Source organism: Bos mutus, unplaced genomic scaffold (assembly GCF_027580195.1).
Source record: "Bos mutus isolate GX-2022 unplaced genomic scaffold, NWIPB_WYAK_1.1 CTG201, whole genome shotgun sequence".
NCBI lineage: Eukaryota > Metazoa > Chordata > Mammalia > Artiodactyla > Bovidae > Bos > Bos mutus.
In genome coordinates, this window is record NW_027219464.1 from 321,684 (window position 1) to 348,984 (window position 27,301).

The 27,301-nt window shown below is 41.3% G+C and overlaps 1 protein-coding gene across 5 annotated transcripts in view; it reads right to left on the reverse strand.

Annotated features, from left to right (window-relative positions):
- LOC102288035 (ATP-binding cassette sub-family C member 4-like) overlaps positions 1–27,301 on the reverse strand; it is a 146,271-nt gene that overhangs the window by 42,735 nt on the left and 76,235 nt on the right. For all 5 annotated transcript variants that reach the window (XR_011463454.1, XM_070366752.1, XM_070366750.1 and 2 more), the window contains exons 19-23: positions 24,485–24,604; positions 23,221–23,331; positions 17,100–17,200; positions 15,831–16,013; positions 6,400–6,555 (exon numbers count right to left, since the gene is read on the reverse strand). Coding sequence is in view for 4 of the 5 variants with exons in the window: in XM_070366752.1 (XP_070222853.1) it covers positions 6,400–6,555; positions 15,831–16,013; positions 17,100–17,200; positions 23,221–23,331; positions 24,485–24,604 (671 nt within the window). In the remaining variant the exon portion in view is untranslated. The remainder of the gene's footprint in view (positions 1–6,399; positions 6,556–15,830; positions 16,014–17,099; positions 17,201–23,220; positions 23,332–24,484; positions 24,605–27,301) is intronic.

Below are 27,301 nucleotides of genomic sequence, written 5' to 3' on the forward strand. Positions count from 1 at the left end.
GTGTTCATTGGAAGGACTGATGCTGAAGCTGAAACTCCAATACTTTAGCCAACTCATGTGAAGAGTTGACTCACTGAAAAAGACCCTGATGCTGGTAGGGATTGGGGGCAGGAGGAGAAGGGGACAACAGAGGATGAGATGGCTGGATGGCATCACCGACTCCATGGACATGAGTTTGAGTAAAGCCTGGGAGTTGGTGATTGACAGGGAGGCCTGGTGTGCTGCAATTCATGGGGTCCCAAGGAGTCTGACAGGACTGAGCAACTGAACTGAACTGAACTGAATGTCTGAATTATCAGACTGAATGTCTGATCATCATCCATATTCAGAAGAAAAAGACATTGTTTTCCAACAAAGGAAGAAGAATTTAAGTCATGTAAAGTCCTGTTTCAGGGGCTCCAGGGAGCACTTTCAAGGGATTTAATGAAGACTTCAGGTTAAGAAACAAAGGGCTGAATACATTAGGCTAGAATCCAGTTATATTTCCTTACTAGTATTCTCCCTCTCAGTTTTGTTCTCAAGAAAAAAACAAGGTGTGGGGCTGGGTAGGGGTGGGGAGAAAAGCTGGTAATCATGGAGAAGTCTTAGAGAGCGAGCTCTGGTTCACCCTTCAACCTACTGAAGAAAACTCATGGAATAAAAATACCAAAAGAGGAAAGTAAGCTGTTTAAAAAACACTTAGCTTTGCTTTTTTTTTTTTTTAAGCCTATAAAATGTTAAAAAATGAATCTGTTTAAACATGAGAAAGATGATGACTGCTGATCTGTACCAACACTTGGGCTGTAATCATAAATACTGAATTTGCAAGGAATCCCTCTTCATCTGAAAACAATTTATTTGTGCTACTATCATAAGGGGTTCTAGGTTTAGAGAATCATCCAGAGGTTTTGAAATCTGTTTTTCAAGATCTGTTCAGATAAGCAGGCTTTGTTGCTGTTGTTGTTCAGTCACTAAACTGTGTCCTACTCTTTTGCAACCCCATGGACTGTAGCCCAAAAGGTTCCTCTGTCCATGGAATTTCCCAGGCAAGAATACTAGAGTGGGTTGCCATTTCCTTCTCTACGGGATCTTCCCAAGCCAGGGATCAAACCTATGTCTCCTGCACTTTCAGTGAGATTCTTTACCACCAAGCCACCAGAGCAACTGTACTTCAATTAAAAAAAATAGACACACACAAAATTTGTGTCCAGGCTTGGCCCCTTACTTATTAAAAGGCATAAGCTCCCAGAACCTCTATTTTCAAATTTGACAGGTAAGGATAACAACAGAAGTGTGAGAATTAAACAAGAAATGGTAGGAAAAGAGGTTAAAATGTGTTAGTTCAGTTCAGTTCAGTCGCTCAGTTGTGTCTGACTCTTTGTGACCCCATGGACTGCAGCATTCCAGGCCTCCCTGTCCATCACCAACACCCAGGGTTTACTCACACTCATGTCCATTGAGTCAGTGATGTCATGCAAACAACTCATCCTCTGTTGTCCCCTTTCTCCTCCTGCCTTCAATCTTTCCCAGCATCAGGGTCTTTTCCAACAAGTTTGTTCTTCGCATCAGGTGGCCAAAGTATTGGAGTCTCAGCTTCAGCATCAGTCCTTCCAATTGATATTCAGAACTGATTTCCTTTAGGATTGACTGGTTGGATATCTTTACAGTCCAAGGGACTCTCAAGAGTCTTCTCCAACACGACAGTTCAAAAGCATCAATTCTTCAGCGTTCAGCTTTCTTCATAGTCGAACTTTCACATCCACACGTGACTTCTGGAAAAACCATAGCCTCGACTAGATGGACCTTTGTTGGCAAAGTAACGTCTCTGCTTTTTAATATGCTGTCTAGGTTGGTCATAATTTTTCTTCCAAGGAGTAAGCGTCTTTTAATTTCATGTCTGCAGTCATCATCTGCAGTGATTTTGGGGCCCCCCAAAATACAGTCTGTCACTGTTTCCACTGTTTCCCCATCTATTTGCCATGAAGTGAGGATTCCACAAATGTTAGGAATTATTATTAATACTTGTGTAACTTGCTGCTAAGCTGCTAAGTCGCTTCAGTCGTGTCCAACTCTGTGCGACCCCATAGACGGGAGCCCACCTGTCCCCCATCCCTGGGATTCTCCAGGCAAGAACACTGGAGTGGGTTGCTATTTCCTTTTCCAATGCATGAAAGTGAAAAGTGAAAGTGAAGTCACTCAGTCGTGTCCGACTCCTAGCGACCCCATGGACTGCAGCCCACCAGGCCCCTCTGTCCATGGGATTTTCCAGGCAAGAGTACTGGAGTGGGGTGCCATCACCTTTTCCACTTGTGTAACTTGTCAGAGCCTAAAACAAGCACTAGAGGAACAGAAATGAGAGATTCAGGCTCTGTCCTCTAGGAGAGGATAAAAATAGTCAAGAATGTGGGGAGAGCTGAGAAAAAATAAAAATGCCAGAGGTCTTCATCATGGACTGGAAAGTATGAGTGTGTATTCAGTGGTGGTCAGGAAAGAAGCTGCTGGGAGAGGAGCCACAAATCAAAATACTGAAACAAACAAACAAACAATATTCTCTCTTCTTGCTCTTGGTAGAAAACATTAGATATATTACTCTGTTATGCTTTTTCACAAAATTCCTACTGTAGTTTTTTGTTGTTTTAGTTTGATTTGGTTTGTGCTTTATTCTTTGACTCAAATGGTAAAGAATCTGCCTGCAATGAGGGAGACCAGGGTTCATTCTCTGGGTCTGGAAAATCCCCTGAAGAAGGAAATGGCTGCCCACTTCAGAATTCTTGCCTGGAGAATTCCAGGGAAAGAGAAGCCTTGTGGGCTACACTCCCTGGGGTCACTAAGAGTCAGAAACAACTGAACAACTAACACTCTTTAAATTTATATAAATAATTTGGTTTATACAATAAATATAAAGAAAATCACAAGGAACCATAACAACATAAACAGAAATTAAAGAGCAAAGTCATTTCAGAACGTGTTACTCTTTTTACTTATGTAGACTAATACCCAAAAGGCCAGTCCCCCAATCTATAGGAATAACAATAGCTACTATTGACTGAGCTTTCCCAAAAACCAAGCACGGGCCACGAACGTTTCCTCACCAGTTACATCTTCACAACAATTGTGAGGCAGTAATTTGCAGATCTGGTTTAAGGATGGGGAGGCTGAAACTTGAAAGCCGAGTGACTTCATCAAAGTCCTATAGCTGTATGAGCCAGAGCAGGAATAAAACTGTGGGTCACACTGACACTTGGTCTACACTCTTAAATATTCTACCCCTGGCTGCCTCTTGAATGATTTCCTGGGAACTTTTGCACATTGAAAGTTCTCTCCAAATTCTCTCTCTTTAATCAATCAACACTGCACCTTGGAGACAAATAGATATAAAATGGAAAAATAAATATTTGATGATCATTAACAACATGGATGGGAGAAGGCAATGGCACCCCACTCCAGTACTGTTGCCTGGAAAATCCCATTGATGGAGGAGCCTGGTAGGCTGTAGTCCATGGGGTCGCTAAGAGTCAGACAGGACTGAGTGACTTCACTTTCACTTTCCACTTTCAAGCATTGGAGAAGGAAATGGCAACCCACTCCAGTGTTCTTGCCTGGAGAATCCCATGGACAGGGAAGCCTGGTAGGCTGCAGTCTATGGGGTTGCACAGAGTCGGACATGACTGAAGTGACTTGGCAGGCAGCAGCAACAACATGGATAGAAAGTTTAGCACTGTTTTATAAGCATGTTCTCTGGAGTGTGTATATAAGTGAAAGTGAAATCAGTCATGTCTGATTTGGACTGTAGCCCCACAGGCTCCTCTGTCCATGGAATACTCCAAGCAAGAATACTAGAGTGGGAAGCCATTTTCTTTTTCAGGGTATCTTACTGACCCAGGTATTGAATCTGGGTCTCCTGTATTGCAGGCAGATTATTTACTGTCTGAGCCACCAGGGAAGCCCATAGAACATGCTCAAAAGTAGGGTGGAAACTTATGGAACAGAACCAAAACCTGGCGATGAAGGATGTTTAATCTTTTCTCAGATGTGTTTCCAAACATTACCTGCAGAGCCAAGACCATCTACCATTACTTCTTTATTTATAGAGTTCTTTTATGTATATAGCCACACAACCTTTTTCATTAAAAATAATGTGGAGCACATTTCTAAATCCTTTCATCCAATGATACAAAAGGATTTTACAGACACACCCATTATTTCTGCAAACTAATCTCATTTGGCACATTCCAAAATATAAAACTTGGTGATCTAAACTTATTCATTTTCTACTGTAACAACTAAGTTATGAATCTAATAGCCAGTGGGAATCTTTAAATACAGGCATTTTACATACTAAAAATTTCTTTCCATTTTTCCTAAAAAGCATACCTTTGAAAAAAATTTTAATTGTGGTCAAATATTAACACACAGAAAATTTACTAGCATAATCATTTTTAAGTAAACAGTTCAGTGGTATTAAATACATTCACATTGTTGTGAATCTGTATCACCACCATCCAGTCACAGATTCCTTTCATTTTGCAAAACTGAAACTCTGTACCCATTAAACAACAATTCTCCATTCCTTGCTCCTGGCAGCTCATGGCAACCATCACTCTACTTCCCATCTCCATGAATTGACTACTCTAGGTACTTCGTATTGGTAGAATCATACACTATTTGTCATTTGTGACTGGCCTATTTCATTAGCACAATGTCCTCAAGGTTCATCTGTGTTTTAGCATGTGTCAGAATTTCATTTTTTTTAAGGCTGAATAGTACTTCATGGTATGTACATGTACTAGATTTTGCTAATCCATCCATCTGTCAATGCACCCTTGGGACCCTCAACCCTTAGGCTATTAAGAATAACTCTGCTATGAATATACATCTCTTCAAGACTTCTTCAAGTATCTCTTCAAGACCTTTATTTCAATTATTTTGGGCTGAAATCCTAAAGTAGAATTGCTAGATCATATGACAATTCTATTTTTAAATCTTTTGAGCAACCATCATTTTTTTTTTCCACAGTGGCTGCACCATTTTACATTCCTATTAACAATGAGCAAGAATCTAATTTCTCTACAACCTTGCCAATACTTGTTATTATTTTTCTTTCTTTTTTGATAGTAGACATCTTAAGGGGTGTGAGGTGTAATCTCACTGTATTCTGAAAAAAATATCTTCATTTCAAAAGTACTTATACTAATTCCAGGTATTTTAGAGGACAGGGGTAGGTAGCAACAGTTGTACTCAGTTGTAAGACTCAAATCCACACTCTCCTTCCCTTTGGGTACCGTATTATATACGCTTCCTAATAAACAGGCATTCCAGAGCTCATTATACCCACATTCAAGGAATCACATTTGCCTGGTTCATTTTTCTCCTTTCCTGTCTGTGTTTCTCATTTCCTATGATGTCTGTGTTTTCCTGAGCTTCTCTGGAGAATTGTACAGTACGAAACAAACAAAAAAAAAAACTCAAAACAAAAAATTGGTAAGTCTGTCAAAGCAAAGGGCAGGATGGCAGCTGAGGACACACAGGCCTATGTTACCCTTGGCTATGTACCTGGAGGACAGTAATTGCTCAGTAAATACTCATGGAATTATGTTGAGTGGATGAACCACAAGGAAAGACAGGCACTTCTACTGTGCATATAACCCAGTAACAATCTCTCAAAGTCATACTTTAAGAATCAGAAAAAAAAGAAAACAGACTCAGAACTCAGGAAGAGATGGCCAATTCAATGCTCCATCCTCACAGTATCTATGTTTTGGGTCTGTGTGAAGCACTTCACACTCACTTACCTGTTTTGTCCTCACAACAGCTCCAGGGGTTTGTACTGCTAGCTGCCTTGTAAGAGAGAAAGCTGAGGTGCACAGAGATGGAATTCTGCGTTCCATATTCTTCCTTACTTTTCTGTACGGACTCCCTGGTGAAAGTTACTTACTAATATCCAAATTGTAAGTCTCCCCAAAGCATCGATATACCCTGAAATTCTCAAAGCCCCACAGTTTCCCAAAGCACCCTCCAGGGAGATAGTCACCTTTGAAAAGATGTCCTTGTTTCCAGAGCAAAATTCCACCTGTTAGACACTTAAAATTCGTGTTTCCCTATGGGAATCTCTCCAGTGCTAAACAAATCATTAGTCCTTTTGTTCTCAGAATTGTGTGGTACCTGAGGAACCCTAAGTCCAGAAATCTATCTCAGTAAGTCCTTAAATCACATGCAAACAAAACTAATGAATGAACAAAGAACCAAAACCTGGTGTCTGATGAAAGTGTCTGTTGAAAATACCTGCTGCTAAAAATATGCTCTATTGAGGGGAAAAAGGATTAATCATTTCATGTAATTTGAAAAAAATAATCAAATTAAAAACAAGTAAACTTGGGTGCCTTATAAAAAGAACATGTGAGAATGTTCTAATGTGCATACCTGAGGTGCAACTGACATACTCTTCCGTGAATGGTTAAGTCCAATACGGGTTATCAAGATGTCATCAATCCAAATGCCACCTTTAGGTTCTGACAATCTAAAAAGTGCAGCAATAAGGGAACTTTTTCCAGCTCCTGTTCTTCCCACAATGCCAAGCTGTAAAGAGATCCAGAAGAGATTAAGAATTAACAGGATGCAACAAACCTGGGAGAAATCCTGATTGTTGAAGATGAAATTTAAAAGTTCTATATAAACAGTAGTATATAAGTTTCTTAGTTATGGCACTGTTGACATTCTGGGCCAGATAATTCCTTGTTGAGGGATGGAGGGCTATACCATATATTGTAGGATGTTGGTAGTAACCATGAACTCTACCCACTAGATACCAGAAGCACCCTCCAAATTGTGGCAATCAAAAATTTCAGACATTGACAGCTGTTCCCTGGTTAAGACACCCACTGGTTCCAAGAAGTTAAAGATGACAATCTGCTGGAGTGAAAATCCAGCAATCTCCTAAATGGTCCATAAGAAGTCAGCTTTTAAATTAACTTTATTCCTACTGCCCAAGTAATTTCAGCTTCAGAATTATGTGGCTAATTTTACAGAGATGTCAACAAGTCAAATAAGAAGTATTATACATAAACAAGTACTCACTTTCTCAGGGGTGTATTATTTAAGATAAAACTTGGTAGAAAAACTAAATCACTTTCTGATATTAAATATCTTAATTATGATCTATGTTGAAAGGAAACATCTTAAAATTATAAAATGCAGATCTCAGTGTCTTAAAAGACAGTGGCTAGTAGATAAAATGCACATAATGAGATCAATGCCAACACAAACATTTGCTATTTATATGGAACATTTCATCAGAGCACTTCAAAAGGCATTTTATTAACAAATTAATATTTGGAATTGCACTTTGGAAAGATACATGTCAAGTGTCATGCTAATCATTAAAACCAAAGCAGAGAGACATTAAGTGTACCAACAATAAGATTGGGGCTTTCCTGGTAGCTCAGCGGTAAGGAATCCACCAGCCAGTGCAGGAGAATCGGATTCGATCCCAGGATCTGAAAGACCCCCTGGAGAAGGGAATGGCAACCCACTGCAGTACTCTTGCCCGGAGATTTCAATGGAAAGAGGAGCCTTGGTGGGCTACAGTCCATGGGGTTACAAGAGAGTCAGACATGACTTAGCAACTAAACAACAACAGGTACAACAATAACTGCTGCTGCTGCTAAGTCGCTTCAGTCGTGTTCGACTCTGTGCGACCCCATAGATGGCAGCCCAGCAGGCTCCCCTGTCCTTGGGATCCTCCAGGCAAGAACACTGGAGTGGGTTGCTATTTCCTTCTCCAATGCATGAAAATGAAAAGTGAAAGTGAAAGTGAAGTCACTCAGTCGTGTCCGACTCCTAGCGACCCCACGGACTGCAGCCCACCAGGCTCCTCCATCCATGGCATTTTCCAGACAAGAGTACTGGAGTGGGGTGCCATCACCTTCTCCAACAACAGTAACAGTAAAGAATAAATATAGCACAGGTAGAATGCTGGTGAGGAATAAAACTGCATTCAAATATGTATGCTGAAATAGGCCCTTTGCTACCAATGAGCTAGCCCAACTGCAGATTCCTTGAAGGAAGCTTCCCAAGAAATGATTTCATCTCTATTTAGGAATCTGTAATTAATGAGGTTGTAAAGGCATGTTTTCCATCATTTGTAAATTAATTCATCCAAAATTTAAAACTCATGACTTTAAAGAGAGAAGAACTAAATATTTCTGAGTACTATACTCAGAATGCTGGGAACTTTATATTTTATCAATTGAATACCTCTTAAGTTTCAAAACTTAGCCTGTAAAATCAATCATGACATTTCAAAAAAGAACTTATATTTATAGAGATTAAATGTAAGAAAAGTGGTTTAGCAAATTTTATCTTACAAAGATAACACAATGTCTATAAAACATTTTGTACTTTATGTTAAGCCCTAATTTATATAATATAAGATGGGCCATTCTCTGCACATAGGTAGATTTCAGTGTGTATATATGTGGTTCCTATGTTCTGTGTCATGGCTAGATGGCATCACCATCTTGATGGACATGAGTTCATGTAAGCTCTGGGAATTGGTGATGGACAGGGAAGCCTGGGGTGCTGCAATCCATGGGGACACAGAGTCAGACATGACTGAGCAACTTAACTGAACTGAACTGAACCGATGTTCTGTGTACAGGCAGGCCTCAAGATATTTTGGATTTGGTTACAGACCACCTCAATAATCAGGGTTTTCCAGGTGGCACAACAGTAAAGAATCTGCCTGCCAATGCAAGAAACACAGATTTGATCCCTGGATTGGGAAGAGTCCTTGGAGAAGGAAATGGCAACCCTGTCCAGTTTCCTGCCTGGGAAATCCCATGGACAGAGGAGCCTGGTGAGCTATAGTCCACGAGGTCACAAAGAGTCAGATATGATCAAGTGACTGAGCACACACACAAACCTAAATAACATGAATATCACACAAAAAAGGAAGTTATATGAACTTTTTTGTTTCTCTTTGCAAATAAAAGTTATGTTTAGGGGCTTCCTTGGTGGCTCAGTGGTAAAGAATCCATCTATCAATGCAGGGGACACAGGTTTGATCCCTGATGCAGGAAGAATCCACATGATGCAGAGCAACTAAGCCCATGTACCACAGTGACTGAAGCCTACATGTCCTAAAGCCAGGGAGCCAAAAGAAGAGAAGCCACTGCCATGAGAAGGCTGTGCACTGCAACTGGAAAATAGCCCCTGCTCACTGCAACTAGAGAAAAAGTGAGCATCAGCAAAGAACCAGTATAACCAAAAATAAATAAAATTATTTTTTAAAGTTATGTTTCTACTATATTGTAGTCTACTAAGTACACAATAGCATTATGTATATAAAAATGTTCATACCTTAATTTTCAAATAATTTATTTCTAAAAGAATGCTAACCATCATCTAAGGCTTTATCAGGTAGTAACACTAAAGTAAAAGAGATGACTTAAAACTAAATATTAAAAAACTAAAATCATGTCATGCAGCCCCATTCAGTTCAGTTCAGTCACTCAGTTGTATCCGACTCTTTGTGACCCCATGGACTGCAGCACACCAGGCTTCCATGTTCATCAACAACTCCCAGAGCTTATACAAACTCATGTCCATCGAGTCAGTGATGCCATCCAACCATCTCATCTTCTGTCATCCCCTTTTCCAGCCTTCAATCTTTGCCAGCATCAGGGTCTTTTCAAAATAGTCAGTTCTTCACATCAGGTGGCCAAAGTATTGGAGTTGCAGCTTCAGCATCACTCTTTCCAATGAACAGTCAGGACTGATTTCCTTTAGGATTGACTGGTTGGAACTCCTTGCAGTCCTAGCGACTCTCAAGAGTCTTCTCTAACACCACAGTTCAAAAGCACCAGTTCTTCAGCACTCAGCTTTCTTTATAGTTCATCTCTCACATCCATACATGACTCCTGGAAAAACCATAGCTTTGGCTAGAAGGACCTTTGTTGGCAAAGTAACGTCTCTGCTTTTTAATACGCTATCTAGGTTGGTCATAGCTTTTCTTCCAAAGAGTAAGAGTATTTTAATTTCATGACAGCAGTCACCATCTGCAGTGATTTTGGAGCCCCCCCCCAAAAAAAAATAGTCTCTCACTGTTTTCATTGTTTCCCCATCTATTTTCTATGAAGTGATGGGACCAGATGCCATGATCTTGGTTTTCTGAATGTGGAGTTTTAAGCCAAATTTTTCACTCTCCTCTTGCACGTTCATCAAGAAGCTCTCTTGTTTTTCTTCACTTTCTGCCATAAGGGTGGTGTCATCTGCATATCTGAGGTTATTGATATTTCTCCTGACAATCTTAATTCCAGCTTGTGCTTCATCCAATCCAGAATTCCCTGCATGATGTACTCTGAATATAAGTTAAATAAGCAGGGTGACAATATACAGCCTTGACATACTCCTTTCCCTGTTTGGAACCAGTCTATGTTTCATGTCCAGTTCTAACTGTTGCTTCTTGACCTGCATATAGGTTTCTCAAGATGTAGGTCAGGTGGTCTGGTGTTCCCATCTGTTTAAGAATTTTGCAGTTTGTTGTGATCCACACAATCAAAGGCTTTGGCATAGTCAATAGAGCAGAAATAGATGTTTTTCTGGAACTCTCTTGCTTTTTCAATGATCCAACGGATGTCGGCAGCTTGATCTCTGGTTCCTTTGCGCTTTTAAAATCCAGCTTGAACCTCTGGAAGTTCTCGGTTCACATACTGTTGAAGCCTGGCTTGGGGAACTTTGAGCATTATTTTGCTAGCGTGTGAGATGAGTGCAATCGTGCGGTAGTCTGAACATTCTTTGGCATTGCCTTTCTTTGGGATTGGAATAAAAAATGACCTTTTCCAGTCCTGTGGCCACTGTTGAATTTGTGGCCACTTCCTGAGTAACCAGGAAGCTTAGGGTGCTATTTACTTCATTTGGGGTCTTATTTTTACTAGCTGTTTATTCCATGAATTCAAATCTTATTTGTATCCACTACATTTCCCCCTTTACTCTAATTCCCATGAATTGAGGCAACAGAGGCAAGGACAAAAAGAGAATAAAGCCCAATTTCTGCTAGGCTGGGCTTCCCTTGTGGCTCAGATGGTAAAGAATCTGCCTGCAATGCAAGAGACCCGCGTTCAATGCCTGAGATCTCCAGAAGATCCCCTGGAGAAGAAAATGGCAACCCACTCCAGTATTGTTACCTGGAAAATTCCATGGACACAGGAACCTGATGGGCTGAAGTCCATGGAGTCACAAAGAGTTGGACATGACTGAGTGACTTCCTCTTTTCTGCTAGCCTGGCTCACTCCCTTGTTCCCCCACCCAACAGCGGCCTCTCTCAATTGAATCCAAAACAAAAGGGATGTCTTAGAGTAACAGGGCCTGGGACATGTGAGCAGAGGGAACCTGGGATGTACACAGGTGGAGTCAAATCACTTCATGAATCTACTGCCCAGGTATCATCTTCAAACACAGAAACGAAGCGAATGGTGATACTTTGGGTGAATCAGGACACAGATCAAAAGTCAAGTTACTTTTTTTCTGGAATTGAGCTGCAGGAGTTGCTAGCATATTTTTGAGATTAGTTCTTTGTCAGTTGCTTCATTTGCTATTATTTTCTCCCATTCTGAAGGCTGTCTTTTCACCTTGCTCATAGTTTCCTTTGTTGTGCAGAAGCTTTTAAGTTTAATTAGGCCTCGTTTGTTTATGTTTGCTTTTATTTCCAATATTCTGGGAGGTGGGTCATAGAAGATCCTGCTGTGATTTATGTCGGAGAGTGTTTTGCCTATGTTCTCCTCTAAGAGCTTTATAGTTTCTGGTCTTATGTTTATATCTTTAATCCATTTTGAGTTTATTTTTGTGTATGGTGTTAGAAAGTGTTCTAATTTCATTCTTTTACAAGTGGTTGACCAGTTTTCCCAGCATCACTTGTTAAAGAGATTGTCTTTTCTCCATTGTATATTCTTGCCTCCTTTGTCAAAGATAAGGTGTCCATAGGTGCGTGGATTTATCTCTGGCTTTCTATTTTGTTCCATTGATCCATATTTCTATCTTTGTGCCAGTACCATACTGTCTTGATGACTGTGGCTTTGTAGTAGAGCCTGAAGTCAGGAAGGTTGATTCTTCCAGTTCCATTCTTCTTTCTCAAGATTTCTTTGCCTATTTGAGGTTTTTTTCTATTTCCATACAAATTGTGAAATTATTTGTTCTAGCTCTGTGAAAAATATCGTTGGTAGCTTGATAGGGATTGCATTGAATCTATAAATTGCTTTGGGTAGTATACTCATTTTCACTATATTGCTGGGCATACAGACTGAGGAAACCAGAACTGAAAGGGACAAGTGTACCCCAGTGTTCATCATAGCACTGTTTATAATAGCCAGGACATGGAAGCAACCTAGATGTCCATCAGCAGATGAATGGATAAGAAAGCTGTGGTACATATACACAATGGAGTATTACTAAGCCATTAAAAAGAATACATTTGAATTAGTTCTAATGAGGTGGTTGAAACTGGAGCCTATTATACAGAGTGAAGTAAGCCAGAAAGAAAAACACCAATACAGTATACTAACGCATATATATGGAATTTAGAAAGATGGTAATGATAACCCTGTATGCGAGACAGCAAAAGAGACACAGATGTATAGAACAGTCTTTTGGACTCTGTGGGAGAGGGAGAAGGTGGGTTGATTTGGGAGAATGGCACTGAAACATGTATTATAGCATATAAGAAACGAATCACCAGTCCAGGTTCGATACAGGATGCTTGGGGCTGGTGCACTGGGATGACCCGGAGGGATGGTATGGGGAGGGAGGTGGGAGGGGGGTTCAGGATGGGGAACATGTGTATGCCCGTGGTGGATTCATGTTGATGTGTGGCAGAACCAATACAATATTGTAAAGTAATTAGCTTCCAATTAAAATAAATAAATTTAAATTAAAACAAACAAACAAAAGTCAAGTTACTGCAGTCATTAATTCAGTCTCCAAATTTGTTTTGCCCACAAACATTGTATAATTTCAATAATCCTATGATTTTCAGATTTTAAGAAGGAAAAATAAGAATCTGTTATGCTCCTAAGTTGTACTATAGAGTTTCTTAGATAATTAATATTTTATGGCTTTTTATGGGAAAATTTAAGACAAGTGCAAGTTAACAGAATTATATTTACAACAAGAAATCTGACAGACACATTGAGAGTAACCTAACATCACCTACAGGCCTCTCAGGGACAGGACTATGTCAAGAGCTGTGGTGAATGTTTTCCTGACACAGCAGTTCATCTTCTTGACTTACAAAGGAACCTGAAATAATTAGGAGGGAGCTTTTGCCATTTGACAAACTGAAGCTGCTGCCTGGGTATTATTTGGGTAATAAGTTTAATATTTATTTTCATGTCTCCAGGGTTTCATTCATTAAATTACTATACATTAAATTACATACATTAAGCTATAGTCCACTAGATAGGTCTGTGGTAGAAAGAGTTTTAAAGGGCAGTTCTTTCTTCAGTTGTTCACCCAGCTGTCATGTGTATGCTCTGGCTCCTGGCTTCTCACACTGTATGTTACTCACTCACCTTCGCAGCCAGCAGTCCCTCAGCACCCTATGTGTGCCCTGCAGAAAGCCACTTTCTGGGGAACAGAGATGAAAGTGAGGTGCTCCCTGATTTTAAAAAGTCTCAAGGTACCTGTGAGATACAGACCCCAAACTACAAAGCATGCCATAGGTGCTATCTTTTATTTTAATTATGATAAACTTCACATAATATAAAATTTAACTACTTAACCATTTTTAAGTGGACAGTTTGGTGTTCAGTACATTCATATTGTTGTGCAACCAAGCTCCAGAATTTTTCTGCCTCATAAAACTGAAATTCTTACCCATTAAACAAACAACTCCCCATCCCCCATCCCCCAGTCCCTGGAGACCACCATCCTACTTCCTGTTTTCTTGAATTTGACTACTCTAGGAACCTCACATGGAGAAGGCAATGGCACCCCACTCCAGTACTCTTGCTTGGAAAATCCCATGGACAGAGGAGCCTGGTAGGCTGTAGTCCATGGGGTCGCTAAGAGTCGGGCACGACTGAGCGACTTCACTTTCACTTTCACTTTCATTCATTGGAGAAGGAAATGGCAACCCACTCCAGTATTCTTGTCTGAAGAATCCCAGGGACAGAGGAGCTTAGTGGGCTGCCGTCTATGGGGTAGCACAGAGTCGGACACGACTGAAGCGACTTAGCAGCAGCAGCAGCAGCAGCAGCAGGAATCTCACATAAGTGGAATCAGGGTATTTGTTCCTTTTATGTCTGGCTGCTTTCATTTAGCAAGATGTCACCAAGGTTTATTCATAGGTCAGAATTTTCTTACTATTTAACACTGAATAATATTTTGGTAAGGATTTAGTTGCTTCTAACTTCTGGCTGCTATGAACACAAGTGTACTCTAAATGTTACCTTAATACATATAAGGCACTGAGGACAAATTGAGGGCCTCACAGAGGCAGATACTTTAATCAACCAGAAAATTAGGAGACTTTTACCAGCCAGAGGGTGAGGAGAAGGGTCTCTGAGATAGAGTGGCAGCATGCACACTGGAAGTGGGAGGAGGTGGTGCTTTGGGAGAACCTACATGCAACCCGCATGCAGCAGTGTGCATAAGTCAGGAGATATACTGGCTGGAGAGGCAGGTGGAGGAGAGCTTCCTACCACCTTGTCTGTTCTGGTTTCAACTCTTCTTCAAGACTCTACCCTGGTCCAGGCCAAGGGCCTCAAGCTAAGTGTGAAAAGAACATTGTTAGCAGACATGGATTGGAGAAGGCAGTGGCACCCCACTCCAGTACTTTTGCCTGGAAAATCCCATGGATGGAGGAGCCTGGTAGGCTGCAATCCATGGGGTCAAGAAGAGTCGGACATGACTGAGCGACTTCACTTTCACTTTTCACTTTCATGCATTGGAGAAGGAAATGGCAACCTACTCCAGTGTTCTTGCCTAGAGAATCCCAGGGATGGTGGAGCCTGGTGGGCTGCTGTCTATAGGATAGCACAGAGTCAGACATGACTGAAGTGACTTAGCAGCAGCAGCAGACATGGATACTGGCAGGACCAGGTCACAAGCCTCTCTGCTGCCTTCCATGTGCATCTTCCCCTGTTCCCCTCGATTTGCTTGCAGAGACTTTGAGTGAGTCTCTGGGCCCTGACTCTATGGGGGGCTCTTGTTCCTCACTACTGACTTATCATGATTCTGGGCTCTTCTCTGGTGACTACAGGGTCACCCCACAGCCCCTGTGGGAGTGGACATAGGGCTGCACTGCTTCTAGAAGCAACTCACCCAGGCCAGTAAGGATCAGATCGGTGCTAAAGAATGGAGCAATCTCTCAGGGGAGGGCAGGGGGATGGCAGCCAAGTGTGGGTGAGTGGAAGAAAAGTCTATGGAAACGGCCAAGGGACAGAGGAGGAGGTTACAAGCAGAGGACATCATGGTAGGAGGAGGAGATTTCAGACATACAAAGATGACAGGATGGAAAGAAAGGTAATATTGGAGAGTTAGGGACAGGGAGCCAAGGCTGGTTCCCAGACTTCAAATATAAAAATCAGATGAAACATATTGTATCCTGGGTCAGCTTAAGTTCTAGCTTCGGAGCTGAGGGCCACCTGTCACCATGAGGGAACTCACGATACAGGGAAAGAAATGCTGGGATCCCCATTCCATGATCAGTTTCCAAGAAAAATTCACCTGCCATATCACTGATCTAATCTGCATCCACAGAGGAATGAAGAGTCCCCATAACACAACAAGGAAGCCAAGAACAAACACAGTGCTAAATCTTTAGCTAGATTTTAAAGAGGCAGATGGCTTAAACAAACCTTTTGTCCTGAGTCAATGCATGCTCTCAGGTCCTTCAATATCAGAGGCTCACATAAGCTGTGCCTGAACTTAACATTATCAAAGACAATCTTTCCTTCAAGGAGCAGGAAGGATGGCGTATGTTCCCAGGGCTCTTCTTTCTTAAGGTCTGTATATTCAATAACCCTTTCTACTGAAATCATCTGAAACACATATGACATCACATCAGTTAATATCAGAGGATCTAGTTTATGGATGTTCAGAGACTATAAATGAAATGTTCTGCTTTTATGTATTTATATCTACTTTTACATGGTTAAGAATATCTCAGGTCTTAATACCACAAAGTATTGAAGTAGAAGTTTGATATAGTCTTTGATGATTGGCAAACTTGTTCATCATCTTATAACACTTTCACTTACAGCTATTTCCTTCAACATGATAGTAAAACTGAAAGAATTAGAAAAATGAATGATAAGATTTTATTGATCTGCTTTTCATACTTGAATAAAAAAAAAACAAGAGAATTTTGTCACAGAAAAGAATATTTATGGATACCAATCAGTAGTGTATAGCTACAGAAGGGCCACATGTTATAGATAACAGAACTGGATGGTCATCAAACCTCCATTTAATTATTAATCACTTACTACTATATTAGAAGAGAGAAATGGAAAGATTTCATTTCTATTGTTTTTCTCACTTTAGGAGAAGGTGCAAATATTTGTAAAGTATATAACTTACATATTGATTAAGGCATCTTAAACATCCATACCTCCATACTTTTGAGAGCACATTCTGAGATGGAGCTTATCCTACCAGAAAGAAGAGCTGCCAGCAAATTCAGGTGTTCAACACACACAAGAATAAATGCTAAAATGGGGGAGGGCTGATGGAGGAACATATTAATTAAATAAACCTCAAAACACTGATTTTTTTTTTCTTTTACCAAAAACGAGGACTTACCCATTAAGAAACAAAGATAAGCAAGCTGCTAAGAAATTAGCTTATATTCTAAGACTTCAGAACTTCCATCCTATAGAGACATTTATTATACTAGAGGACAGTTTGTGATGAATATAAAACTTTCTGACATGCATACATAAGACTGAGAAAAGATGTATATATTTTATTTTACATTAACTTTAAACAGATGGAGGAGAATGTAAAAAAAAACTTTGTTAACGGTGATGTAAAAATAATCATTTTCTATTTTACAGAAGAATTGCTCTATGCCATTTAACAGCAAAGAAACTTGAAAAGGCTAAGAATGGAAAGATAAACATCACCATATTCTCCACTTCCGCACTTTGCTTGATGCACCACTGGAACATCCCTGTGAGTGTGATGGTGAGTGACAGCGCCAGGCCAACCTGCCCGAGATCCAAAGCTAAATTAGGAAGAAAAGGAATCAAGTCAGTCTCCTTCTCAACCCCTCCTGCAGCTCCTTCTCTCACCTTATGAACAAGACTCCTTTATTTTTATGATTTTTATTGCAGTATAGTTGATTTACAAAGCCGTGTTAGTTTCAGGTGTACAGTAAAGTTAATTAGCCAGACATATACATATAATCCAGGCTTTCCTGGTAGCTCAACTGGTAAACCATCCACCTACAATTCAGGAGACTCCAGTTCAATTCCTTGGTCGGGAAGATCCCCTGGAGAAGGGATAGGCTATCCACGACAGTATTCTAGGGCTTCCCTGGTGGCTCGGACGGTAAAGAATCTGCCTGCAATGTGGGAGACCTGGGTTTAGTCCTTGGGTTGGGAAGACCCCCTGGAGGAGGGCATGGCAACCCACTCCAGTATTCTTGCCTGGAGAATCCCCATGGACAGAGGAGCCTGGTGGGCTACAGTCCATGGGGTTGCAAAGAGTCGGATAGGACTAAGCACAACAGCACAGCATACATATAATCTATTCTTTTTAAAGAATTTACCCATTTATGTCATTACCGAGTATTTAAATAGAGTTCCCTGTGCTATACAGTAGGTCTTTTTTAGTTATCTATTTTATATAGTAGTGAGAAGACTCCTTTATTATATTTAAATCATTTGCATGTAATAATAGTATTGCTCATAATATTACTTCTGTTGAGTGAGACAGTAAAAAAAACAAACAAACAGTAAGACAGTAAAAAAACAGAGAGACAGTAATATAGTAAAAAAAAAAAACATATTATGAGGGACTTCTCTGGTGGTCCAATATCTAAGAATCTGAGCTCCCATTGCAGGGGGCCTGGGTTCAGTCCCTGATCAGGGAACTAGATTCTACATGCCACAACTAAGAATTCACATGCTGCAACTAAAGCCCTGTATGTCACAACTAAGACTGAAGATCCCACATGCCCCAACTAAGATCAAGTACATCCAAATAAATAAGTAAATTTTTATAAAATATTAGGAACTTAGAAAGAATTAATAAAGTTGTTGTTCAGTTGCTCAGTCATGTCCAACTATTTGCAACCCCATGGACTGCAGCATGCCAGGCTTTCCTGTCCATCACCAACCCCCGGAGCTTGCTCAAACTCATGTCCTTTGAGCCAGTGATGCGATCCAACCATCTCATCCTCTGTAGTAACCTTCTGCTACTGCCTTCAATCTTTCTCAGCATCAAGATCTTCTCTAATGAGTCAGGCCTTCACATCAGGTGACCAAAGTATTGGAGCTTCAGTATCAGTTCTTCCAATGAATATTCAGGACTGATTTCCTTTAGGATGGACTGGCTTGATCTCCTTGCAGTCCAAGGGACTCTCCAACACCACAGTTCAAAAGCACCAGTCCTTTGGCACTCATCATTCTTTATGGTTCACTTTATACATGACTACTAGAAAAACCACAGATTTGACTAGACAGACCTTTTTTGGCAAAGTAATATCTCTGCTTTTTAATATGCTGTCCAGGATTGTCATAGAAAAAGCAAGAGAGTTCCAAAAAAACATCTATTTCTGCTTTATTGACTATGCCAAAGCCTTTGATTGTGTGGATCACAATAAACTGCAGAAAATTCTGAAAGAGATGGGAATACCAGACCACCTGACCTGCCTCTTGAGAAACCTGTATGCAGGTCAGGAAGCAACAGTTAGAACTGGACATGGAACAACAGACTGGTTCCAAATAGGAAAAGGAGCACGTCAAGGCTGTATATTGTCACCCTGCTTATTTAACGTATATGCAGAGTACATCATGAGAAACGCTGGGCTGGAAGAAACACAAGCTGGAATCAAGATTGCTGGGAGAAATATCAGTAACTTCAGATACACAGACGACACCACCCTTATGGCAGAAAATGAAGAGGAACTAAAAAGCCTCTTGATGAAAGTGAAAGAGGAGACTGAAAAAGTTGGCTTAAAGCTTAACATTCAGAAAATTAAGATCATGGTATCTGGTCCCATCACTTCATGGGAAATAGATGGGGAAATAGTGGAAACAGTGTTAGACTTTATTTTTGGGGGCTCCAAAATCACTGCAGATGGTGATTGCAGCCATGAAATTAAAAGACACTTACTCCTTGGAAGGAAAGTTATGACCAACCTAGATAGCATATTCAAAAGCAGAGACATTACTTTGCCAATAAAGGTCCATCTAGTCAAGGCTATGGTCTTTCCAGTGGTCACATATGGATGTGAGAGTTGGACTGTGAAGAAAGCTGAGCACCGAAGAATTGATGCTTTTGAACTGTGGTGTTGGAGAAGACTCTTGAGAGTCCCTTGGACTTCAAGGAGATCCAACCAGTCCATTCTAAAGGATATCAGTCCTGGGTGTTCATTGGAAGGATAGATGCTGAAGCTCTAATACTTTGGCCACCTCATGTGAAGAGTTGACTCATTGGAAAAGACCCTGATGCTGGGAGGCATTGGGGGCAGGAGGAGAAGGGGACAACAGAGGATAAGATGTCTGGATGGCATCACTGACTCAATGGACATGAGTTTGAGTAAACTCAGGGAGTTGGTGATGGACAGGGAGGCCTGGCATGCTACAGTTCATGGGGTCGCAAAGAGTCGGACATGACTGAGAGGCTGAACTGAACTGAACTAGTGTTTTCATAGCTTTTCTTCCAAGGAGCAAGTGTCTTTTAATTGAATGGATGAAGTTACCATCTGCAGTGATTTTGGAGCCCAAGAAAAGAAAGTCTGTCACTGTTTCGATTGTTTCCCCATCTATTTGCCATGAAGTCCATCCTAAAGGAGATCAGTCCTGGGTGTTCATTGAAAGGACTGATGTTGAGGCTGAAACTCCAACACTTTGGCCATCTGATGCGAAGAGCTGACTCATTTGAAAAGACCCTGATGCTGGAAAAGATTGAGGGCAGGAGGAGAAGGGGATGACAGAGGATGCAATGGTTGGATGACATCACTGACTCAATGGACATGTTTTGGGTAGCCTCCGGCAGTTGGTGATGGACAGGGAGGCCTGGTGTGCTGTGGTTTATGGGGTCGCAAAGAGTCAGACGTGACTGACCAACTGAACTGAACTGAACTGAACTGATGGGACCAGATGCCATGATGGTTTTTTTTTTTTTTTTTTGAATGTTGAGTTTTAAGCCAGCTTTTTCACTCTCCTCAAAAGGCCTTCATGTTCATCAAAAGGCTCTTTAGTTCTTCTTCACTTTCTGCCATAAAGGTGATGTCATCTGCTTATCTGAAGTTATTGATATATCTCCCTGCAATCTTGATTCCAGTTTGTGCCTCAATCATACATTTCACATGATGAACTCTGCATATAAGTTAAATAAGTAGGGGGACAATATACAGCCTTGACATGCTCCTTCCCCAGTTGTTAAGCAGTCTGTTGTTCCATATCCAGTTCTAACTGTTGCTTCCTGACCTGCATACAGTTTTCACAGGAGGCAGGTAAGGTGGTCTGATATTCCTATCTCTTTAAGAACTTTCAAGTTTTTTGTGATCCATACAGACAAAGGCTTTAGCATAGTCAATGAAGCAGAAGTAGATGTGTTTCTGGAACTCTCTTGCCTTTTCAATGATCCAATGGATATTGGCAATTTGTTCTCTGGTTCCTCTGCCTTTTCTAAATCCAGTTTGAACATCTGGAAATTCTTGGTTCATGTTCTGTTGAAGCCTAGCTTGGAGCATTTTGAGTATTACTTTGTTAACATGTGAGATGAGTGCAATTGTGTGGTAGTTTGAACATTCTTTGGGATTGGAATAAAAACTGACCTTTTCCAGTCCTGCGGCCACTGCTGAGTTTTTCAAATTTGCTGGCATTTGAGTGAAGCACTTTCACAGCATCATTGTTTAGTATTTGAAACCACTCAGCTAGAATTCATCACCTCCATTAGCTTTGTTGGTAGTGATGCTTCCTAAGGCCCACGTGACTTCACACTCCAGGATGTCTGGCTCTAGGTGAGTAATCAGGTCATTGTGATTTTCTGGGTCATGAAGATCTTTTTTGTATAGTTGTTCTGTGTATTCTTGCCACCTCTTCTTAATATCTTCTGCTTCTGCTAGGTCCGTACTATTTCTGTCCTTTATTGTGCCCATATTTGCATGATATATCCCCTTGGTATCTCTAATTTTCTTGAAGAGATTGCTAGTCTTTCCCATTCTATTGTTCTCCTCTATTTCTTTTCACTGATCACTTAGGAAGGGTTTCTTATCTCTACTTGCTATTCTTTGGAACTCTGCATTCAGATGGATGTATCTTTCCTTTTCTGCTTTGCCTTTCACTTCTCTTCTTTTCTCAGCTAATTGTAAGGCCTCCTCAGACAACCATTTTACCTTGTTGCTTTTCTTTCACTCGGTGATGGTTTTGTTCACCACCTCCTCTACAGTGTTACAAATGTCTGTTCATAGTTCTTCAGGCACTCTATCATATCTAAAGCCTTGAATCTATTTGTCACTTCTACTGTATGATCTTAAGAGGTTTGATTTAGGTCATACCTGAATAGCCTAGTGGTTTTCCCTACTTTCTTCATTTTAAGTGTGAATTTGGCAATAAGAAGTTCATGATCTGAGCCACAGTCAGCTCCCAGTATTGTTTTTGCTGACTTCAAATTAATGTCCATTGAGTCAGTGATGCTGTCTAACCATATCATCCTCTGCCACCCTCTTCTCCTCTGGTCTTCAGTCTTTCCCAGCATCAGGGTCTTTTCAAACGAGTCAGTTCTTCTCATCAGGTGGCCAAAGCATTGGCGCTTCAGCATCAGTCCTTCCAGTGAGTATTCAGAAATGCTTTCCTTTAGGATTGACTGGCTTGATCTCCTCCAGTCCAAGCGACTCTCAAGAATCTTCTCCAACAACACAGTTCAAAAGCATCAATTCTTCAGCACTCAGCTTTCCTTATGGTCCAACAAGATGATTCAGGCTCTGGATACTCCTGAAGCCTCAGTCACCTCACTCTGGGAAACGTTAACTAGCTCCCCATGGTAGAAAACTATCTTAATCATAATAATTCTAATTGTTCTTTTTTCACTGTTTACTCCCTGCTTCTGTAACTTTGTAACTGGATTTGTTTCTAACCATCTGAAAGCTTTTAAGTTACAAATGGTTTTCCAGGCTCCTATGAGTGCCACAGCCTCCTTCAACTATTACTTGGGGCCCCTGCTGCTGCTAAGTCACTTCAGTCGTGTCTGACTCTGTGCGACCCCATAGATGGCAGCCCACCAGGCTCCCCCGTCCCTGGGATTCTCCAGGCAAGAACACTGGAGTGGGTTGCCATTTCCTTCTCCAATGCATGAAAGTGAAAAGTGAAACTGAAGTCGCTCAGTCCTGTCTGACTCTCAGCGACCCCATGAACTATAGCCCACCAGGCTCCTCCATCCATGGGATTTTCCAGGCAACAGTACTGGAGTGGGGTGCCATTGCCTTCTCCAACTTGGGGCCCCTAGACAGTGTAAATCAACTATACCCCAATAGAACTTAAAAGAATGGTTCATGTGAGCCAAAGCAGGGTCCCAAGTCACCACAGGTCTGCTGGAGCAGGCACTTCATACCTGGTCTTTGCTCCTAAAGAGTCCAAAAGCCAAAAAGAAAAATTATTTTCTAATTATTTGAAGTATTAATTAAAATGAAAATCACTAAAAAAAAGATACATGCACCCCAATGTTCATGGGATATAGAAAAAAGAATCTTTAAAAAAAGTGGACACATGTATAACAGATTCACCTGGCAGTATACCTGAAGCTAACACAACATCATAAATCAACCATATGCCAATCAAAAAAAAATTTTAAAGGGGTCTCAACAGGAACCTACTGTAAATAAATAAATGAAAAAAAGACACAAATAACTTCAAATGGACCACAATGCACACAAATGGACTCACATGCTGCAAGCACTTTAATACAATTCATTACAACCAAATAGTATATATTAGACAAAGTGGCAAGAGTTTAATAACTACAACCAAAGCTATAAACCGTAAATATACCACAAATATGCACATCTGTACTTACTTTCTACCAGAATCAGGGCCCCAAAGGCAACAACAGTGACAAAGATGGCACAGATGACATCTAGATACACAGCGAGCCATCGGGACGTCGTCAAAAGCAGGAACCAAGCCTCTGGATATGTGATGTAATAAGCATAGTACATAAACAGAAAAACCATGTTAGCTGCTTCTCAGTAGGGACAGCATTATTCTCAGTTGAGCATTTTACACAAGGTAGAACAGCAAAGTTACACACCCAAAGAAACTAAACATTTCAGAAAACTAGGTACTAACACAAGACAATGTATGGGACACACAGGAATCAGTCCAGGAAGCATGTACTGAAAACTTCAACCCACTTATCAACAGAAACAAGATCACAAGAAGGAAGATGGAAAATCGTCTCATTGGTGCATTTCCTGCAGTGCTGGGCCTCAACCTGAAGATCATCCTCTCACAGGGCTGACTGTTCCCAGCTCTCTGACAGCAGATAGAACAGCTCACACTGATTCCAGCACCTTCTGCCCTCACTACCAGGTCCTGTAGTATTTATTCTTAGGAACCAGTGTCTATATGACCATCAGCTAAAAGGATCTGCATGTGGCTTTCAATTACCACTTTATCTTCAAAATACAATAATGACTGGAAAGTTTAGCCAGGATTTTATAGACTTAGAGGAAATTCTGAACTTTCTACCTAGGGAAAAAACTTCATTGATACAAAGCATAATCAAGTGGGTAACGAATCAGGAAATTACTTTCCTCAATCACATCTGCTACCCTCCACATCTGCTCTGAAAAAAGATGGCAAACCACAGCCCAGGGGTCAAGAACAGCCACCCACCTGGTTCTGAAAATAAAGTTTTATTGGAACATAGCTACAGCCATTTACTGATGTATTATCTTTGCCTGTCTTTGTGCTACAGCAGCAAAAGTGAATAGTTGCAACAGACACAGTATAGCACTCAAAGCCTACAATGTTTTCTATCTGGATCTTTGCAAAAAAAAAAAAAAAGTTTTCTGACTCTTGCCCTAAAGAGACAGAAGTCCACAGGGCACAGTGATGGAAGGACAATGCGAGCCAGTCCAGGGAGAAAATCAGGGGGTGATGGGGAAGAGGGGAGCACAGAGGGGATGGTGAGAGGAAGGCGTGGGGGAGGCAGGTGTGAGGGGGACATGCGGAGGCACAGAGAGAAGGACTGGCCAGCCAGGCCACCTGAGAGGGAGGTCAGCCCTCAAAAAGCAGCACACCCCATCCTTAGGAAAAATCTCCAGAAACTTACAGACCTGAGTGCAAATCCTGGTGTGAGTCAAATAGCTCCTGAAATTTCTGTTCAGCTTTGTATGCTCGGATGGTCCAGAGTCCCCGGAGAGAAGATGCTAAGTGGGAAAACACCGGGCTCCGAGCTGGGGCAGCAGAGACAGACACACATCAGAGAAAGTCAGGGAGGCTGGATGCAAGGAAACCACTGCCTCCCGGGCTCTGTGGTCACACGTCCCTCCAAAGGGAACCCTCCATGTGACCTTCAAACTCCTGCTCACACCACGCTTCATTTTAATGACCTGGGAATGAAAGATTCTCTTTAAAACTACCTTTGATCAAATTAAAATCACAGCTAGATTTAGATAAAGCAATTCTTTACTGGTTCTTTCATCAAGGTCTTCTCATACACACCTCCCTCCAAATTTATCTGGCATCTCACCAGATGGGAATTGTTCACAATTTTTAAAAAATATATTGAAGATTTACAACAATGTGTTAGTTTTAGATATATAGTATAGTCATTCAGTTATTATTTTTCCTGATTATATCCCCTTATAGGTTATTATACTGAATAAAATTCCTGTGCTTTACAGTAATCCTTGTTGCTTTTTATTTTACATATTATTAGCAGTGTGTCTATTAATCTCATACTTCTAATTTGTTCCTCCCTATCCCCTTTGATAACCATAAGTTTGTTTTCTATGTCTCTGAGTCTAATTCCATTTTGCATACTGATTCATTTGCATTATTTTTAGATTCCATGTACAAGTGATATCATATTTGTCTTTCTCTGACCTACTTTACTAAGAATAATATTCTCTAGATCCATCCATGTTGCTGCAGATGCAATATTTCATTCTTTTCCATGGGTGAGTAATTACTGTTCACTAATTTTTGTATCAGTAGCATTCTAAAATTTAATTCTCATTAAAGTCCTCACCACTCTGAATTTTTATGAACTACCTGTGTGTTGTCTCCACCTTAGATGAATAACCTAAGGCCTGGATAAGAGTCAGTACATCCCCATGCTGGATCAGACCCAGACCCAGGACAGGGTGAGACGAGTAAGGGGAGTGGACAGTCTGCCACCTCCGTCCTGGGCCTCCACCTGTGCCAGGAGCCTCTGTGGGGGTCCCAGAGCACCCGGTGCTGCACCGCCCTTGTGACCACAGGACCCGGCAGATGAGGAGCCTTTGAATGGTCTTGACTTCTGCTCCAGGAACCTGATGGATGTTTTCACAACTGCCCTGCTGGATCTCTGAACCATGACACAATCTAACACTTCTGCTTTGTACTCTGTTTGCACAAAGAGCTGAGAGTGACTTGGTGGTGCCTTTGATCATCCAGTCGTGTACCTGTGTTCTCATTCCAGCATCCACACTGCTCTCTCTTCACTCTATTGACTAACTTTTTAGCTTCCTATAACTCTGTGCTTATAAGAACAACATAAACTAAGATGGAGCTCATGCTCCAAATAATAAAAGTGAGGGACTCTGTTCAGGGCTTTTCTTCAGCCTAGCAGGTGTCCCAACCCACCCCTAGAGCTTGGTCTGGAAGCAGGGTGCTCACAGGGATGATACAGGTGAATTCCAGGGCCCATCACCCTGTCAGAAGGATGGCGAGGGTCCAGCTCCAGAGAGCACAGAAAACTCACTAGAACCAGGCTCTTGTTTCCTGAGCAAATGTTGTGACATCAACACTATTCATCACAGACAAGGCTTCTGAGCAGGAAGCAGCTGTGGCTGTTCCCCCAGGGAGAGTCCTGGAGTGAACTAAGCACCTTGACCTCCCTCATCTGCTTCCCTTGTCAGGAGATCAAAGTGCAGCTGATTCTCTCCAGCAGGGATGGAGGGCAGGGTAGACTTTAGAAACCAGGTGTCATCTCAGCCTTGAACACCTGGGAACCAAATACCCTATCACCTACCTCACCTCATGCCCAAGAGTTACAGGCTGGGGAATCTGGACCCATGAAAAGCCATCCTGTTTCTCTCAAATCCCATTTAGGGCTGAGCAGGATGCCAGGATAAGTGAACTGGAGGGTCTGCAAAGAAAATTAGCTAAAATAAGGAAGAGGGGATGTAAGACTCTGTTGTTATGTTGCCCAAAGTAATATCTTTTTCCCACAAGCACTGAGCCCACAAGTCCTGAAGCAGACTATGTCACAGCCATGGCATCAGCCCACAGTCACAGACACATGTAACCCCAGAGTTCACATGACTAATGCCTGTGTTTCCCACAACCCTGAAGACACCTGGGGACACACCCCACCAGGACTACAGATCTTTGCCAGCAAGGGGACCCTGGAATGAAAGCCATGCTGCCAGATTATCATTCAAGCCATGTGAGACCTGTTGTGAGTAAGTTCTTGATTCCCTCATGTTCAAGGGTCTAGTGCCTTTGGTCATGGCCAGCAAGTACTTTACAAGCATTGATTCAAGAAATCCTCATGAGAACTCCAGAGACTGAGGGATTAAGAGCATTCACTGCCCAAGATTAACTATTTCAACCCACCTAGGTGATAGACCTGGGTGTGAGACCCAACTTTCTGATTCCCAAGGTTGTGCTTTTAATAACAACAGCAGTGTGTCACACAGAGAATAATCAGGGTGAAGGATATCCATGTGTGATAATGAGCATTTTTCTCCAGATTTTGTTATTTATGTTCAGAAAACCCTCAAATCTTACTCAGCTAACACCCAACAGCCTTCACTGTTACTGCACATCTTATTAAGCACCTGAGATTGAACCAAGATTCTGGGAATCTAGTGTGAGAACTCCTTAAAACAGCAGACTTAAGATCCATGGTACTAATTAGAACTAATTAGTACTAATACACCTGA